The following is an 18,145-nucleotide window of genomic DNA, read 5'->3' as shown; positions in this document are numbered from 1 at the left end:
CAGGGGTAGAAACAGGTGAAACCCATTCCAGGAAGCCAGGAAGTGTCCACATCCAGCTATGTTTGAAATTCCTTGCTGAGGCGGACAGAGGGGCTGGAATGAGATAAGCCCGGGTTAGGGAAATTATGAATTGAAGAAAAGAGAAGCCAGAGGCAGTAACTTCACGTCTAAAATGAAGGGACCGATAAGCAATTGGAGGCTGCCAAGGAGACAAAGGAACAGAGCCTGGTGAGCTTACTGTATGCGAGTCTGCCTACCATTAGCGAGGAGTCTAGTAGGATTCCCATGAATATTAGTCGTGAAGAGGGGAAAAAGTTCTTTCCCGCTGCTAGAGCGATATGCAGGTCAGTAAATAAGGCTTAAGATGATTACTCCAGAACATTCGAGCAATAATGGCAAAAATTAAGTTACCAAAAAACCCTCATAACATGGTAATATTCTGAACACAGTAAAGAAGAACTTATCGAGACTAAAGCTCTCAAGCTGACCCCACGAGAGAAAATTGTACTTGAAGTTATCCATATTTCAATTAAAACAGACATTTCGCGTTAGTTTAAAACATAATAACACACACTTTAAGCATTCTTACGAGGTTTGACTTGAGAATTTAATCGCGGGGCCACTTAGAGAAATTAACTAAAGTGAGTTGTTTTAAATAGTATTCCAAAAGTTACCTTGCTATGAGTAGATTTTTAGTAAATAATTTTTGCACTTATTGCTCGAACTTTGAGCCAAATCCGTCTTAATAGGTGACATAGGGCCGTGAAACATTTGGAGCAAGAAATCATCCAGGATGTGTATGACTTCAGGGAGGTTGATTTCGTTATGGCTAATCCATTCCAAAACATCAGAAAGCATGTTAACGAGAGAGGGTGCATGTGCCAGCTAATCATTTAATTTGTCGATAAGGATAGAGGACAGATAAGGGTACCTGTGCGATAAAACGATTAGCAAAAAAGCACTTACAACAGATCAAACACGAGCTTAACAGGCCACTACGTTCTAATGCATATTTTTGCTACTCTGCTGATTGATAGTGGTTGTAAATAACAAAGCAGAGCTTTGGAAAAAGCCAAATAGGAGGTGAGTTCAGCATATTCCTCTCCGAGTTCCTTAGGAACATTTTTATCGTGGCAGAGTGCACAACAACTACAAATAATAGACTTACCTTTCCTAGAGGTGTTAGCTGTCTCTTTACGTGTCCTTCTAGGTTCTTGGTCTTTACCCTTTCTTGAGCGGTTGCCAACGGGAGTACAGCTCCCTGAGGAATGGCGTTTGCTCCGATGACGATGTCTTCGAGACTGTTCACTGCCATGTTTATCAGCACAAGCTCCTAAAGGATCATGATGTGTGAATGTATCACTTGCATGTGGAACTATAGCTTCTTGCTCATCATGAACGTTTCTTTTTTGGAGTAACTGGTCCTGTGATATGCCATTTGAGCCGTCAACTTGTCGGCCATTTGCTAAGGCATCTGTAAAGTAATCCCCGAAATAATGTGCTTAGAAACTTAATGTCATAGTTACGATACGATACGATACCAGACGATACGAAAATATCGTTAATATCATTAAATATAGTAGCAAATAGCAACCTTACACCAAGTTGCAAAGGAAATGAGAAGGTTGGAACGTGGTCCATTTGACAACTGAAAAGACGATACTCTATACTGGTCTGGCAGGTGGTGATGCGCCACATGAAAAAGGTGTTGCATTGATCTTGTCAGAGGAGGCCAGAAAGAGCTTAAAGGAGTGGGAGCGCCAATGTCTGAGCATGCTAGATTTGAGTTTAAGTGCCAGAACACCACAATCATTCAGGTCTACGCATCAACCAGTAAGGCTGAGGAGGACGTGAAGGAAGACTTTTACCACCAGCTTCAAACTGCCTTCAGCGAAAGGAAGGCGAGAGACCTTATCATGGTTATCGGCGACTTTAATGTGAAGGTGGCCTCAGACAATAGGTATTGGGAGGCATCTATAAAGAGTGATCAATGAGAATGGCAAAATTTTCTGTGACTTCTGTGCATCAAATGAGGTTGTAATCGGGAGAACACTCTTCCCACACAAGAAATCTCACAGGCTCACATGGAGAACTCCTGACGGGACCTCTGAGAAAAAGATTGACCACGTGGCTATAAGCAGATCGCTACAGGACAGTAGGGTAAAATACAATGTGGATGTAGGATCAAACCGCCTCCTAGTTGTGGCGGAGGTCAAGATGAAGCTGTTGGCCTTGAAGAAGCCTAGTTCAACACGAAGGAAATACTGCACATACAGGTTCAGAGACCAAAGTGTGAGATACGAGTTTGTAATTGAACTGGCCAAAAGGCAAGATGCCATCTGCAATGGGTCGGATGATGAAGAGGAGGTAGAGCTAGATGCTGAGCAGGAGTGAAGCAAGATCAAAGAGAGGAAATATTTGGAAAGGCCAGGAGAGAGAGGAAGGCATTCATGAGTGAGGACACCTGGAAACATGTCGAGAAGAGACGTGCACTGAAAGGAAAGCTAGGAACTGCAAAGAAATCAGAAGATGGCTGCAGCAAACATGTACAACAAATAGAATCACAAAGTAAAGAGAAGCTGTAGGAGAGACAAGAGGAGAATTGATGAAATTGCACATGAAGCAGAGGTAGCAGAAGAGCAAAGGGATGTGAGGAAGGTGTATGACACCACAAGGGTGCTTGGTGGGTGACGAACTGTCCAGAGCAAACCGGTTAGGCATAAAAACAGTGTGGTGCTGACCAGGACAGATGACCAACTTAACCGATGGAAGGAATACTTCCAGGAAGTCTTGGACAGCCAGCACCAGAGAATCTGCCAGATCTTACTGAACAGCCATCGTTAAGCATCCGAGCAGGACATGTCACCATGGCAAAGGTCAAGAGACAGTTTGTAGCGGCCGCCTTTCTATGCAGAACGGGGCGCGAGAAACATTGGTACGATCCACACGTCTAACAGTTCTACTCCGGTTTATTTTCCACGGTGTTGGGACGAATTATTACAGCTTGAACATGTTAAAGTTCAAAGTAAGGCATGACAGGATTTCCTTACCACAATGTCCGGATAAGATTGTCAAAGACTGTAATGGAACGTACTAGGGAATGGCTTCGGGTGAAGCTTGAGTAAACAGATAACAAAGATACAAATAAACACTGAAAATACACGGACGTTGCGCAAACGTTCTCCTAGCACGAGGAGTCCCTTTTTTTAAGTCCCGTATTAGAACTAGGGGATGACGGGATGTGTAACGCAACACTGAACGACTGAGAAGGCGTTACACAGTCGAAAGCTCTAAAGAACAGGAAAACTGTTTGGTTTTGACAACATCCCCCCAGTGGCCTGGAAGGAGGGAGGACTGGTTTCATCCAAGGTTCTCCATTCCCTCCTCAATAAGATCTGGAATGAGGAGATCATCCCTCAGGATTGGAAGCTGGGCCTCCTGGGTAAACTTCCCAAGAAGGCAGATCTGTCCCTGTGTAAGAATTGGAGAGGCATTATGCTCTCCTCTCTGTTGCAAGCAAAGTTCTATTGGACAGACTTCCGGAGGAGCAAGCAGGATGTTGCAAGGAGAGATCCTGCTGTGACCAAATTGCTACACTGAGGATTAGCGTGAGAGCAGACCTTAGAATGGAACACAGGTTTTTGTAGACTCTGAAAACGCATCTGATTCTGGAAGATCTTGTAGTACTACAGGATCCCTGAGAAAACCGTGAAGATGATCCGGTTCTTTTACGATGGCCTCCAAACAAAGATCGTGCATGATGGTAATATGACAAAGCCCTTCAGAATGGGTACCGGAGTCCGCCAGGGCTGCCTGCTCAGCCCACTTCTCTTCCTCGTGGCGCTAGACTGGGTATCTCGTCAAGCTCCTGGTGATAATGCCTTCAATATCTTGGCAGCCTTACCACCACTGGCGGTATCGAGAAAGATGTCAAGGCCAGCTGCACGAAGGCACAAGCCGCATTCTCTATTTTAAGAGCAATATGGAGATTAAAGTTCATCTCTCTGTGAACGAAGATAAGGATATTCAATTCCAACTTAAAGTCGGTTCTGCTTTATGGATCTGATACCTGGTGACAAACAAAGAAGATCATCGACCAACACCAGACCCTCAGCAACCATAGGCTACAGTACATCTTAGGGGAGTGGAGGCCAAGGAAGAGCTCCAATGAGGAGTTGTGGTAGCTCACCAAGCAGGAGAAGATTGAAGCGACCATACGGAGATGAAAATGGAGATGGATCAGCCACACTCTGAGGAAACCTGCCACCAACATCACCTGTCCCTTGAGAGGAAACCTTAGGGGACTAGGAGGAAACGCAGACCAAAGAAGTCATGAAGGAAGACTATACAGCAGGAGCACGAGGACTACAATATGTTATGGATACAAGTGAAACGAACTGCACAAAACAAGGTCCAATGGAAAGCTGCAGTGGAGGCCCTATGCTCCAGTCGGAGTGAAGAGGACTAAGTCAAAAAGCAACCCTTCTCCCATTCACGATGATATTTTCGAAAATGCTGTCTTACGAAAACCAACTTGATGTCACACATAAAAAAAAAGAAAGTTTATGTGGGAGACATAGTGGAGGCGGTGGCCTCATGATTAGTGCGCTCATCCCCAAATCGAGCATTCCGGGTCCGAGCCCTGGCCAGGGACACTGTGTTGTGTGCTTGGAAAAGACACTTAACTCTTACACTGCCTGGAGTATAAATGGGTATAAGAGTATAAATGGGTACCGGCGAGTTATTGGGGAAACCTAACAAATTACGGGGAGTGACCTGTGATGGACTAGCATCCTGGCCAGGGAAAGTGAAAATACCCCTAGCCGGTTCATGCTACAGAAACTGGGATAAGCTCTGGCAGCTATAAGCCAGTCAGCTCCAAGGCATCACTTTTATGTGGGAGAAGGTAGGAGGTTGTCCTAGACCTGAGAGCAGCCTGCTGCATGCAAGGCCTGTACTTAGGCAAATGTCAACAAGTCGGGGTGGCATATAAGACCATGAGACGAGAGTCACAAGGCAGAGGCAGAGTCTTGTGTACCTATGCCAAGCTCCTGGTGGGATGATAGTGTGAGGAAGTGGATGTGAGAATGAGGGTTGTTGCTAGTTGGAATGCTAGTCTATTGCAGGGTTACTGCTGGGGGAGGGGGGACACTCACATATAAAAAGAACCGCGGTGCTCGTCAGAAATTTTGAAAAGAACCTTTAAGAGGTACCAAGATCCTGTTTTGTGGGCGCGGCTTGAAACTTTTTTCACCCCTAAGAGGTACCAATTCTAAAACAAAACATTATCTCCTGTCACATTTTTTCAGCTAAATACCTTAAAAGGTGCCACAAAAGCTCCCGCTGTGGACCTTCTGAGGCTGAACACCCTAACAGGTACCAAAACCACTTATTTAACCCCTAAAAGGTACAACGAGCACCCCCATACTTTTTATATGGGAGTCCTCCCAGGAGGTTACCCCCAGTATTATGTAACACAGATACCCATTTGTACACCTGGGAGGAGAGAGCCACTGTGAGTGTCTTGCCCAAGAACACAACACAATGTCTCCCGCCAGGGATCAAACCTGGGCCACTTGATCTGGTCACCAACCATAAAGCCACCACTCCTCCCAAAAGAGGCCAAGGAAGGCTAGAACAGCCCAAAGCATTACCGTATCAATATCGAGTGACTAGTTAGGGGTAAGAAGGTTAAAACCGCTTTCGAGAATGAAAAGAGTAATGGGATGACGGTTTCGTCTGGATAACCCAAGGGTATATTTGATCCCATGGAGATTGTTTTGGAGGTGGCACAAGGTGGACAAGTTGAGGTTGCTGTTGAACTCTACAAGTAAATTGTGGCTCGCTGCTAGGTAATTGCGTAGCAACAACCCACAATTTACTTGCAGAGTAAAAAAACTTCAATGGTCTAAAACGTAACACATTCAGCTAAAGAGGAAACAAAATGTGCACGTGCAATTAGACCATATTTCAGACAGAAGAGGATTAACTGCGTTTCTCATGATGCATAAGTTCTTCAAGGAGGTGCTAGGGGGGCCCCACCCCATAGGTAGGTGAAGACGTCTGTCCCAGCTTCCTAAAATGTTCCATCTGGAAAGAAGAAACAGAGTCAGCAACACCATTCTGGAGCCCCGCTAAGTGATCTTCTGTTAGGGTGAAATTAAGCTGGAGTGAGAAAAGGGTAATGGGCCTAAGGCAATCCACGATGTGAAGGATTTTGGAGCTCTAAGTGTTGATAATTGACACCCCTGCTGAGTTATCAAAGGAGGAACGTACATGGCTATTGTGCCACAGACTCTCACATGGCACAAGCTTAGTAGATGGGGAAAGGTTTCTGCCAAGTAATACTTATATCTGGGGAGGATGCAGGTTGGTGATGTGGGAACCATTCACCATTAAGCCAGTGGGGGTGGAGTTATGCTCCCTAACCAATTAACCCAGAGGCATCTGTGACTAGAGAAACAATGGGAACTGAAAGAAAACGGTGGCAGAAACAGGTGAACCCAATTCCAGGAGGCCACGAAGTGAGCCCACATACAAAGATCTTTTTGAAACTCCTTGCTGACGCAGACAAAGGAGCTGAGATTAGATAAACCTAGGAAATCATTCATCGGAGAAAAAACCTGCCAGGGACAATAACTTTGGGTCTAAAATGAAGGGACCCGATGAGCAATTTGAGGCTGCTAAAGTGACAGCTGGTTTTAGAGTGCCAGGTGGGGACAAAGAAATGGAACCTGGTCAGCTTGCTGTCTGTGAATCTGGCTTCCCGGCAGGGAGGAGTCTGGTAGGGTTCCCATGAATTTAAGTACTGAAGAGGGGCAAAAGGTCTTTCCCATTGCTAAAGTGATATCCAGGTCAGTAAATAAGGTTAATAGGTGACAGGGCCTTGAAACGCTTGGTACAAGTCATCCAGGATGTGCATGACTCCAGGGAGTTTAAGTTTGTTATGGATAATCCAATTAAAAAACATCAGACAGCAAGTTAAAGAGAAAGGGTGCATGTGTGGGCTTATCATTTAATAAGCTGTTAAGAACAGAGAGCAGATAATGGTACCTGTAGAATAAATTGATCAGCAGAAAAACACAACAGCAGGGAGCATAAGGTTCAATTTGGCTAAACATTAACCACAGGTTAAGTAGATTTGACCCGCTGCTAGGATAACCTTCTTTTGAACAATCAGATGGGTGCAAGTAAATTAAATACTGGGGTCAGCTGTGGACCAGCATCCAATTCAAGGAGGAGTGGAAATACTACTATGAGTTTAGTTCCTGTTGTGGAAAAGGGGAATAAACATGAGCTTAGTAAGCAACTAGCTCCAATGCAAGTTTTTGCTACTCTGCTGATCGAGAGTGGTAGTAAATAACAAACAGAGCTTCAGAAAAAGCCAAAGAGGTGGTGAGTTCAGCATATTCATCTCCGATTAAGACAATTACTGATGGCAGAGTACACAATGACTAGAACTAATATACTTACCTTTTGTAGAGGGATTAGCTGTGGCTCTACATGAAGCCCTTCTCTGTTCTTGGTCTTTACCATTTTGGGTGGGGTTGCTAACAGGAGTACGATGCCCTGAAGAATGGCTTTTGCTCTGACGACAATGTCTCCGAGATTGTTCACTGCCATGTTTATCATCATGAGCTCCCAAAGGATCATGATGTGTGAATTGATCACTTGCATGTGCAATCATAGCTTCTTCCTCATCATGAACATTTCCTGTTTGGGATGACAGGTCCTGCGATATGCCATTTGGACTGTTGACTTGTTGACTATTTCTTATGGCATCTACAAATTAATTCATGAAATAATGTGGTTAGAAACATATTATTATCATTATTATCACTATTATCACAATCATTATCATTTTTATCATTATTATCATCATTACTATTATCATCATTGTCATTATTATTATTATTATTATTATTATTATTATTATTATTAAATTGAAGTATGATCATCGCAGTAAATTTTCCAATTAAGCAACTGGAAAGAAGAAGCCTGAAAAAAAATCAGGGCTTCAACGGGATTCGAACCCGTGACCTCCGCAATACCGGTGCGATGCTCTACCAACTGAGCTATGAAGCCACACATTGGGAGCGAGGTCAATTAATTGAGTTCATATCTTCCCATGAGTGAAATGATGTAAAGTATATATGAAATAATTCATATTTGAACTGCGGTAGTAGATGAAAGTGAAGTATGATCATCGCAGTAAATTTTCCAATTAAAGCAACTGGAAAGAAGAAGCCTGAAAAAAATCAGGGCTTCAATTGGAAAATTTACTGCGATGATCATACTTCACTTTCATCTACTACCGCAGTTCAAATATGAATTATTTCATATATACTTTACATCATTTCACTCACGGGAAGATATGAACTCAATTAATTGACCTCGCTCCCAATGTGTGGCTTCATAGCTCAGTTGGTAGAGCATCGCACCGGTATCGCGGAGGTCACGGGTTCAAATCCCGTTGAAGCCCTGATTTTTTTCAGGCTTCTTCTTTCCAATTGGAAAATTTACTGCAATGATCATACTTCACTTTCATCTACTACCGCAGTTCAAATATGAATTATTTCATATATACTTTACATTATTATTATTATTATCATTATTATTGTTATAATTATTATCATTATTATTATTATTATTATTATGTACCTATACCAAGCTTTTGGAGGAATGATACCGACAGGAAGTGGATGTGACCACCGTTTCTCAGCCAAGCTAAGGCAATGTGGCATCACTTCAGCTCAGTGTGGGACTCGAGGCTGCTTAGCTAAGAGAGAGCTGTATGACTAAGGTGGCAAATAGTTACCCCACCCATGATAATGCAAAGCAGCAGCCTGTTAGAAACCTCAGGCAGGTTGCTTTGTACACAGGGTGTTTGGAGGCAACAAGTGGCAGTGTCGTTGACATTGCATTATTGAACTCCACAGGTACATTGTGTGTCACTGCTATATAAACTTTAAATTAATGGTGTGAAACTTAACATATTTGACTAAGTGGGAAACTAAATAAATCAAATTAACCTCCCTAGCAAAGAGGTAAGGGGTGGCTGGTGTGACTAGAACATATTTCAAACAGAAGAGGAAAAATCTTTTCTACTGGTGCCCAAGTTCTTCAATTGGAAGGTGCCAGGGAGCCCCATAGGTGGGTGGAGACTTTATTTTTTTGATACGAGTTAGATATTTCAGGATGGAGTAGCCAGTAGAAAAGGTGTCTGGTGGTAACTCCCTGAAACCTTCTTTCTGGAAACAAGAATGGGAGTCATTAACACCATTCTGGAGGCCTACTAAGTGAAATGTTGTTAGGTTGAAATGAGGTAGGAGGGTGAGAAAGGTAATGGACGTAAGGAGTTCCATGATCAATGCAAGGGATTTGGAGCTCTATGTGTTGATAATGTAGACCACTGCATGGTTATCATAGGAAAAACATGCATGTCTACTGCTCCACAAGGATCTCCATACAGCACAATTAAAGTGAGTAGATGGGAAAAAGTACCTGCCACCAATAATGCATATATCTAGGGACGACGCAAGTCGGTGCTTAGAGAATCATTTACCACTAAATTAAACCAGTGAGGGTGGAGGTATGCTCCGTAACCAACTGACCCAAAGGCATCTTTGACTAGCCAGGGAAACAAAATCAAACAGAAGGAAAACAAGGGAAGAGACAGGTTAACCCCAAGGTTGGAATTTAAACCTCTCTTGAATAATCACAAGGGCACAGGCAAATTAAATACTGGACACTGCCATGAAATAGCATCCTATCCGGGGGGGGGGGGGGGGGAGTGGAAATACTACTATGTGTAAAGTTCCTTCATGCTATGGAAAAGGGGGATAAACACAAGCTTCATGGGCCACTAGGCACAAATGCACATTTGTGTTACTCTGCTGATTGAGGGTGGCTGTAAATAACAAACAGGTGCTTTGGCAAAGGCCAAAGAGGTGGTGGGTTCAGCATACTCCCCTCTAAGTTAAGATCTCCTTAGGAACGTTACTGATCACCAGAGTGCACAGTCACTGGAACTAAAAAACTAACCTTTTGTAGAGGTATCAATTGTTGTAAAATCATCCACCTCTCTGCTGATATTTCCTACTTCATTCTCAAGTTCATTCAGGGTGTCCTTGATGCTGTCCTCATCTTTTTTCCATTCCTGAGAGGGCTTAGTTTCAAGATCCATACATTCAGTTTGAAGACTGTTGATCACTTTTTCCTTCTCAGGTGCTCTGTTCAATGTGGAATAAATTTAGCCATGAAATGGTTGCTTCTAACCAATCCACTCATATATTAAAAAAATTAATAAAATAAACCAGCTTAGAGTGTATTTAAGTCTAGTAACCCACAACTAATACCTATCCTCTGAAAAGTGTGCTGTTATATTGGTAAACATGTATAATTCCCAATAAAGTTGATACTTGATTATATTGGTCCAGCCATATATTTGTAATTCAACATAATTTAATTCAGTTATGAAACCTGTAGTAGCTCTAAACCTCTTCAGCGTTTACCTCAAAAAAGAAAAACTTTACCAAAGGGTCTTGATAGCACAAGTGTTGTAAATATTTTTAAAAACACAACAATGCTTTTCAGTTTTTGGAACATGTTTCGATGTTTCAAACATCATCATCAGCCATAATGGATATATAAGGTTTACAGAAAGACCGTTTTATATATGTAACAGCCTATACAATGAGCCTGATAAATTTAAATTAACATAAAATGCAAACTTATTTAAACTAACCAATAAAAATTTTGAAAAGAACAATAGTGAAAAACCACTAAGCTGAAATAGATACATTTAAAAGTGTAACAATAAATTGACATGCTCAACTTGTTTGTTGAGTTCTGGATTTAACTGTTCAATATGAAAACTCTCCTTGATTTTAAGTTGTGAGAAAGTCTTAGCAAAATCAATAATTTTAAAACTGGAGGCATCACAAATTGTCTCGACAATGCTTAGAACAATCGAGATGTTTAAAAACATGGGAATTTTGGTCCCGAAAAAGATGTTCATTAACACGAGTGTGAAAATGCCTACTGGTTTCACCAATATAACGAGCTCCACAGCTCGTACACGTAAACTGGTACACAAAACGTGATTTAAGAGACTCGGGAATAAAATCTTTAGGACTAAACATACTGCTAAGTTTGAAAGGAGAGAATATAACGTTTACATTTAAATCTTTGCAATACTTATTAATAATAGGCGAAATTTTCTTCCCTGTGCAGGTAGAATAAAAACCAATATATGGTAGTTTATAAAAATGGCATTTGGATGTGTCAGATGTTGCAGTATCTACATCCTGTTCTGTGGTTTTGATCTTTTTGAGATAACCCTTAACCGACTTGTCAATAGGCCAACTTGGAAACAAATTACGTTTCAAAATAACAGAAAGGTTTTTGATGTCATTTTGAAAGCCCTGAGTAGTGTTGTTAATTTTGTAGGCTCTGTCTATGAGAGTTTTAATTAAACCTAATTTGTACTTAAAGGGAGTAAAGCTAAAAAAATTAGTTAGTAAACCAGTGTAAGTCTTCTTTCGAAAAACAGAAGTGACACAAGAACATTGATTGTCACTAGTGCAATGCTTATTATTAATAAGTATTGCAAAGATTTAAATGTAAACGTTATATTGTCTCCTTTCAAACTTAGCAGTATGTTTAGTCCTAAAGATTTTATTCCCGAGTCTCTTAAATCACGTGTTGCGTACCAGTTTACGTGTACAAGCTGTGGAGCTCGTTATATTGGTGAAACCAATAGGCATTTTCACACTCGTGTTAATGAACATCTTTTTCGGGACCAAAATTCCCATGTTTTTAAACATCTCGATTGTTCTAAGCATTGTCGAGACAATTGTGATGCCTTCAGTTTTAAAATTATTGATTTTGCTAAGACTTTCTCACAACTTAAAATCAAGGAGAGTTTTCATATTGAACGGTTAAATCCAGAACTCAACAAACAAGTTGAGCATGTCAATTTATCGTTAGACTTTTAAATGTATCTATTTCAGCTTAGTGGTTTTTCACTATTGTTCTTTTCAAAATTTTTATTGGTTAGTTTAAATAAGTTTGCATTTTACGTTAATTTAAATTTGTAAAAGCTCATTGTATAGGCTGTTACATATATAAGAACAATCTTTCTGTAAACCTTATATATTCATTATGGCTGATGATGATGTTTGAAACATCGAAACATGTTTCGAAAACTGAAGTGTTGTTCTGTTTTTTTAAAAAAAGAAAAACTAAAAAAAATAATAAAATAAATAATAATAATAAAAGGTTTACCTCAAAAAATAAAACTGCTGTTAAAAAACACTAGAGGTTGATTGACATGTAAGTAGGTAAGTTTAGCAGATCTACAGGAATATATACCATTAGGTTTCTATTTATTTTTGCAGGCCACTCTACATTATATCTGTAATATATTCATAACTGGAAGTTGTGTTAAGCTGTTGTATTACCCAAGATGCTTAGAGAATAAAGTTGTTGTGTTGAGCAAGCCTCGTGAACTTGTGTTATTATGTCACCAAGCCATACTTTTGCTAGTATGTTTCATTTTGGCGACGAGGATGGGATACTCTACATGCACGAAGACGCATGAGAAATCCAGTGAAGTTTCGATTTTCTCTGTGTGAGGAAAAAGGTTTGTTTTCGACCGAGGCAACTTGATCAAAGTTTGAGCATGTGCTATAAAGATGGCGGGAATTGGACTCTTTGGTCATGTCGGCGACTTCAGCCCTGAGTGAGAGACTTTTCGTTCCTATGTGGAAAGAATGGAAATGTTCTTCATGGCAAATAATATCATGGAAGAAACAGGCGAGGGTAAAGAGGAAGCCAATCTCGCAGTTGCAAATAGAAAACGTGCTATCTTTCTGACTGAGATTGGACCTGAAGCATATTCTACCCTGAGCAATCTGCTGGCACCAGTGAAACCAAAAGACACTCCTTTTGCTGACATTGTCAAAGCATTAGAGAAACATTACAATCCAGCGCCATTGGAGATAGCAGAGAGTTTTCACTTCAGTACTCGCTATCAAAAACAAGATGAAGCCATCAGTGACTTTATTGTGGCCTTGAAGAAGTTATCGATTCATTGTAGCTATGGGGAGTTTCTCAACCGAGCTCTGAGAGACCGTTTTGTGTGCGGATTGAACAATCCCAAAATACAGAATAAACTTTTGAACACTGAGGATCTTTCTTTTGAGAAAGCATGCCAGATTGCAAAGTCAATGGAGATGGCAGAGAAGAACACCCAAGAATTCTGTCCTGTCAGTGCAAGTGGTGACAGCCAAGGCATAGTAAATAAACTGGAAACTGGAAACACTAAGGAACCCTTATGTTACCGGTGTGGTGGTAAGCATGCTGTACCTAAGTGTAAATTTAAGTCAACAAAATGCTACAAATGTAGCAAAGTAGGTCACTTTGCATCAGTTTGTTGCAGTAAAGATGTTGAGTCTAGCATGAAAACAAAACAACCAGGAGCTAAAGGTAATGTTCATAGTGTGTTAGAATCAAACACAGAAGGTTGTGATGATAATGATGAATTAGGTATTTATTCCGTGTATGCAGTTGGTACACATAATCCTACCTACAAATGTTATACTGTAGAAATGACCATAAATGGTTCACCGTGTGCAATGGAAGTAGACACTGCAGCTGATTACTCAATAATGAGTAAGAGCACACATTTTCAGAAATTCAGTAATTTTCCACTTCTTCCGTCAAATTAGTTGAATTGAAAACCTATACGGGTGAAACCCTTACAGTGTGTGGTGAAATGCTGTGTGATGTAGTGTACAAGGGCCATGAATATACATTGCCAATTATTGTAGCTGATTATGAGAAGAAGCCTACTTTGCTGGGAAGAAATTGGTTAAACCATATAAGGCTTGAGCGGGGTGAAATATTTAGTTTAACAAGATCCGAGTTGGAAAGTGCCAAAAGTCAACTTGATGGTTTACTAGTTAAGCACAGTGAGTTGTTCAAAGATAGCTATGAGGGCATGAAAGGGTTGGAAGCACACATCACCATGAAAGATGGTGCAAAGCCCACATTTATTAAGCCACGTAGGGTTCCATATGCACTAAAAGATGAAGTTGAAAAGGAGTTAGATAAATTAGAGAAAAATGGGGTAATCGTTAAAACTGACAGATCAGACTGGGCAAGCCCAATAGTAGTTGTGCCAAAAGCTGACAAATCGGTTAGAATTTGTGGGGACTACAAAGTAACCATCAACTCAGCTGTTGAAAATGAGCAGTAATTCCTTCCCACCCAACAGGACTTGTATGCTGCCCTCTCGGGATCAAAATTTTTCAGCAAACTTGATTTGTTGCATGCATGTGCTCCGCTAAGTGTTGACAAAGCAAGTCGTGAGTACCTGACAATTAGCACACACAAGGGACTCTATTCCTACACCAAATTACCATATGGGGTTAAATCAGCACCTAAAATATTCCAAGCTAAAATGGATATGATTTTGCAAGGAGTACAAAAATGTGTGTGTAAGCAGGATGACATTCTTATTGGTGGTGTCAGTTGGTAGGAGAATATCAAAATGCTGGCTGAGGTATTGGAGAGGTTGCATAAATATAACCTGCATTTGAAGATGGCAAAGTGTGAATTTCTGAAGAGGGAAGTTGTTTATTTGGGTTTGAAGATAGATGCCGAAGGTCTGCATCCAGTCAAGGAAAAAGCTTGTGATGCGTCCAGCTATGGAATTGGAGCAGTTATTAGCTATGTGATGGATGATGGTCAGGAGAGGCCAATAGCCTATGCCTCTCGGACACTCAGTTCAAGTGAAAGGAACTATGCACAAATTGAGCATGAAGCGTTATCAATTGTTTTTGGTGTAAAAAAAAATTCACCAGTTTTTGTATGGGCGTAGATTTACCCTGATCACTGATCACAAACCATTGTTGGCAATTTTCAATCCCAAATCCGCTATCCCCACACTAGCAGCAGCTCGGATGCAGAGGTGGGCTCTGGTACTTTCAGCGTATGATTATGAGATTGAATACAAAAGATCTGAAGACCATGCCAACTGTGATGCTCTCTCAAGGCTACCACATGAGGACTCCACAGTGGGAAGTGAGGGTGTGGTCTACAGTGTGAGTGTAATTGATGATGATTTTCCAATCACTGCAGATGATATAGGAAAGGCAAGCCTTGTAGATCCTGTACTTGGTAAGGTACATCAATTTGTGATCTCAGGTTGGCCAGAAGGGTGTCCTGATGAGACCCTCAAACCCTATCATAATAGAAGAAATGAGCTGTCCTGTGAACAGGATTGTGTCCTTTGGGGCTCTAGGGTGATTATTCTACCAATCTTTCGAGCCAAAATGCTGGGGCAGTTGCATTGGGAACACCCTGGTATATGTGGCGTGAAAGCAATTGCTCGTACATGCATGTGGTGGCCAAAAATGGATCAGGAAATTGAGGAAGCAGTGAGAGTATGTACAGTATGCCAAAATGTTAGAAATGCCCCACCCAGTGCACCCCTGATCCCATGGAAGTGGCCAACTAGACCATTTCAATGGATCCATATTGATTTCTGTCAGAAGGGTAATGATTACTTCTTTGTAGTAATCGATAGCCACTCAAAGTGGATTGAAGTGAAACATATGAGCTCTACAACTACTGAACGGACTATTGATGAGTTCCATTTAATTTTTGCTACTCGTGATTTACCTGAAGAGGTGGTGTCTGACAACGAACCACAGTTTACATCCTCTGAATTTGCCAAATTCATATGCAAAAACGGCATCAAGCACACGTTGGTTCCACCCTATCACCCTCAATCTAATGGGGCAGCGGAGAGGTCTGTGAGAGTTGTTAAGGATGCTTTAGTTAAACAAGTGCTTGAGGGTAAAAAGGGCAGACTTGCTAATTTTCTATTTCGGTATTGCACAACCCCTCATGGTACAACTGGTGTGACCCCCGCTGAGTTGATGGTGAAGTGTCGCCTAAGAACAAGGTTAAGTCTGATTAAGCCTAATCTGGCACAAGTTGTAGAGAATAAGCAAGAGAAACAGAAAATGTAGTAAGGATTTGAAATGTAAGAGGGAAAGATCCTTTGTAAGAAATGACAGGGTGCGGGTAGGAAACTCGAGGGCTAATTCTAAGACTGATAAGTGGATTCCAGGCACTATAATTAAAGTTTGTGGGTCCAGAACCTATGTAGTTAGGACAGGACACAAAACCAGATATGTACACACTGATCACATGATAAGAGCATATGATAATGTACCAGATGATGTCAGTGAGCTAGATGTTGTGGTGCCTGAATCAAGTGGTCAGAAAATAAATGATGATAATGTGAATCCTCTCGATTGTACTTCTGAACCACATGTAGATCTGCCTGAAAATGAGGATACTGTTGTATCTCCTTTAGTTGTAAGTAGTCCACCTACAGTTTTGTGAAGATCTCAAAGGATTAGAAAACCAGTTGTTAAACTTAACCTGTAACTGTAGGTTATCACTATGTCTTGGGTATAAGTACATCCTGAAAATCTGGGGGAAAGCAGTGTAATATATTCGTAACCGGAAGTTGTGTTAAGCTGTTGTATTACCCAAGATGCTTAGAGAATAAAGTTGTTGTGTTGAGCAAGCCTCGTGAACTTGTGTTGTTATGTCACCAAGCCATACTTTTGCTAGTATGTTTCAATATCTGTATTATTATTGTAAAGAAGTATTGCTGTCTTTGAACAAAAGATACTGCTTAATCAAGATGATGTAAAATGTAATATACTTTTTCTGCCCATGCACTTATTTAAAAGCCATGTAAGGAGGGGGCATTGGGATTTTCAGTTTTACAGTTTTGGCTATTTTTTAGATCGGTTTTTTGGTTTTTGTGCCAAAAGACTTTGGTTTTTCAGTTTTGGTATTCATTGCAGTTTGTGGATTTTTTTGTTTTTTAGCATCTGGTTTTCAGTTTTCATACAAAATACTAGCGGTTTTTCAGTTTTAGTATCCAATGTGGTTTTTGTTTTTGTTTTTTCTATTTTGTCCTATTTAGGTTCCAGTTTCTCTTTGATTTGAGCAGCAATTTATCTCGAGTAGCTGCGAAAAGCCAAAGTTATTGAGAGGAATGCGCAAGAAACTAAATGCCACGGTAGGGGATCACACATCTCGAATGACGTCTGAGACTTTGACCTCGCAGAACAGGGCAATCATTTGGTCAATTTCCAATGTGCCTCCAACACCAGCAATGGAAGAAGCAGTGTATGGGCAGTGTATACCCCACTTGTCACTATTGTATCGGTTTTTGACAGTTTTGTATGCAGTTTTTGGTTTTGGGCGAATTTTTTTACGGTTTTGCAGTTTTGGATGTTTTTTTCTTCGGTTTTGCGGTTTATAATATGCCCCAATGCCCCCCTCTGTAAGCTTACATGACCAGTCAAAATGACCCAAGTTTGCCTGGACCGATTGTCATTTTGATCAGCTGAAATATTTTGAACCCTAAAAATTTTCTCACACACAACATCCCAAACATTTAACAACGACCGCTCCTTTACACGTGCTAGATATGTGACGTCATCGCCGCCATGTTGGTGGTCAGTAACAAAAGATTTCTAATCAACTTCTTCTCTTTGTATCACCGCCACTCCTTTGTGCTTTCAGTCTCTTGGGATCCAGTTATAAACCACCTCGATTCAAGTGAGTTGCTCAATATTTAAAGATAGGCCACAAACGAGATATTAAAGTGAAGCTAAGCTCGAGGCTTATCAGTTATATTAAGTTTAGCACCTGAACCAGCCGCCAACAGATCACTGAGGCGCGCGCGTGGTATGAAAATTTATGTATTTTTTCTTGCAGTGTCTTAACGGTGTTTGGTACTTCCGACTCACTCACCTTAAATCGGATTGCGTAGTCGCGTAAATTCCTCTCGCAGGAGCTGCTTAAGAATGTAGAAACCTCGTGCGAACTCACGCGACTGTTCCCTTTTCTCACTTTCGCTTTCCGCCAGACGGAACTGCAATATTCCATCTTACATGATGCACGTGTCCCAGTACTCCCGCAGTACTGGCTGAACTTTGCGCGCACTTCCGCGTACTGGGGTCGAATGGTCCAAACCGATGAATCCCTACAAAGAGTGCACTCCTCGGTTTCCTTGATGCAACGTGAGGATCTCGGCATCATTGAT

At 41.1% G+C, this 18,145-nt stretch overlaps 1 protein-coding gene and 1 non-coding gene across 3 annotated transcripts in view; both read right to left on the bottom strand.

Moving 5' to 3' along the window:
• Positions 1-18,145, bottom strand: part of LOC110046583 (uncharacterized) — a 27,094-nt gene extending 8,949 nt beyond the window's left edge. For both annotated transcript variants that reach the window (XM_089290080.1, XM_089290081.1), the window contains exons 1-4: positions 17,854-18,145; positions 10,045-10,232; positions 7,474-7,782; positions 1,169-1,474 (exon numbers count right to left, since the gene is read on the bottom strand). In XM_089290080.1, the coding sequence (XP_089146206.1) occupies positions 1,169-1,474; positions 7,474-7,782; positions 10,045-10,186 (757 nt within the window). In that variant the 5' untranslated portion in view covers positions 10,187-10,232; positions 17,854-18,145. The remainder of the gene's footprint in view (positions 1-1,168; positions 1,475-7,473; positions 7,783-10,044; positions 10,233-17,853) is intronic.
• Positions 8,013-8,085, bottom strand: Trnat-ggu (transfer RNA threonine (anticodon GGU)). The gene has a single exon. It is a non-coding gene; the product is annotated as a tRNA-Thr (tRNA).

The sequence above is a fragment of the Orbicella faveolata genome, unplaced genomic scaffold, assembly GCF_042242905.1.
Source record: "Orbicella faveolata isolate gen_17 unplaced genomic scaffold, um_ofav_v1 contig_2, whole genome shotgun sequence".
Lineage (NCBI taxonomy): Eukaryota > Metazoa > Cnidaria > Anthozoa > Scleractinia > Merulinidae > Orbicella > Orbicella faveolata.
The sequence above is the reverse complement of the archived record's forward strand: the minus strand, read 5'-3'. Positions and strand labels throughout refer to the sequence as shown.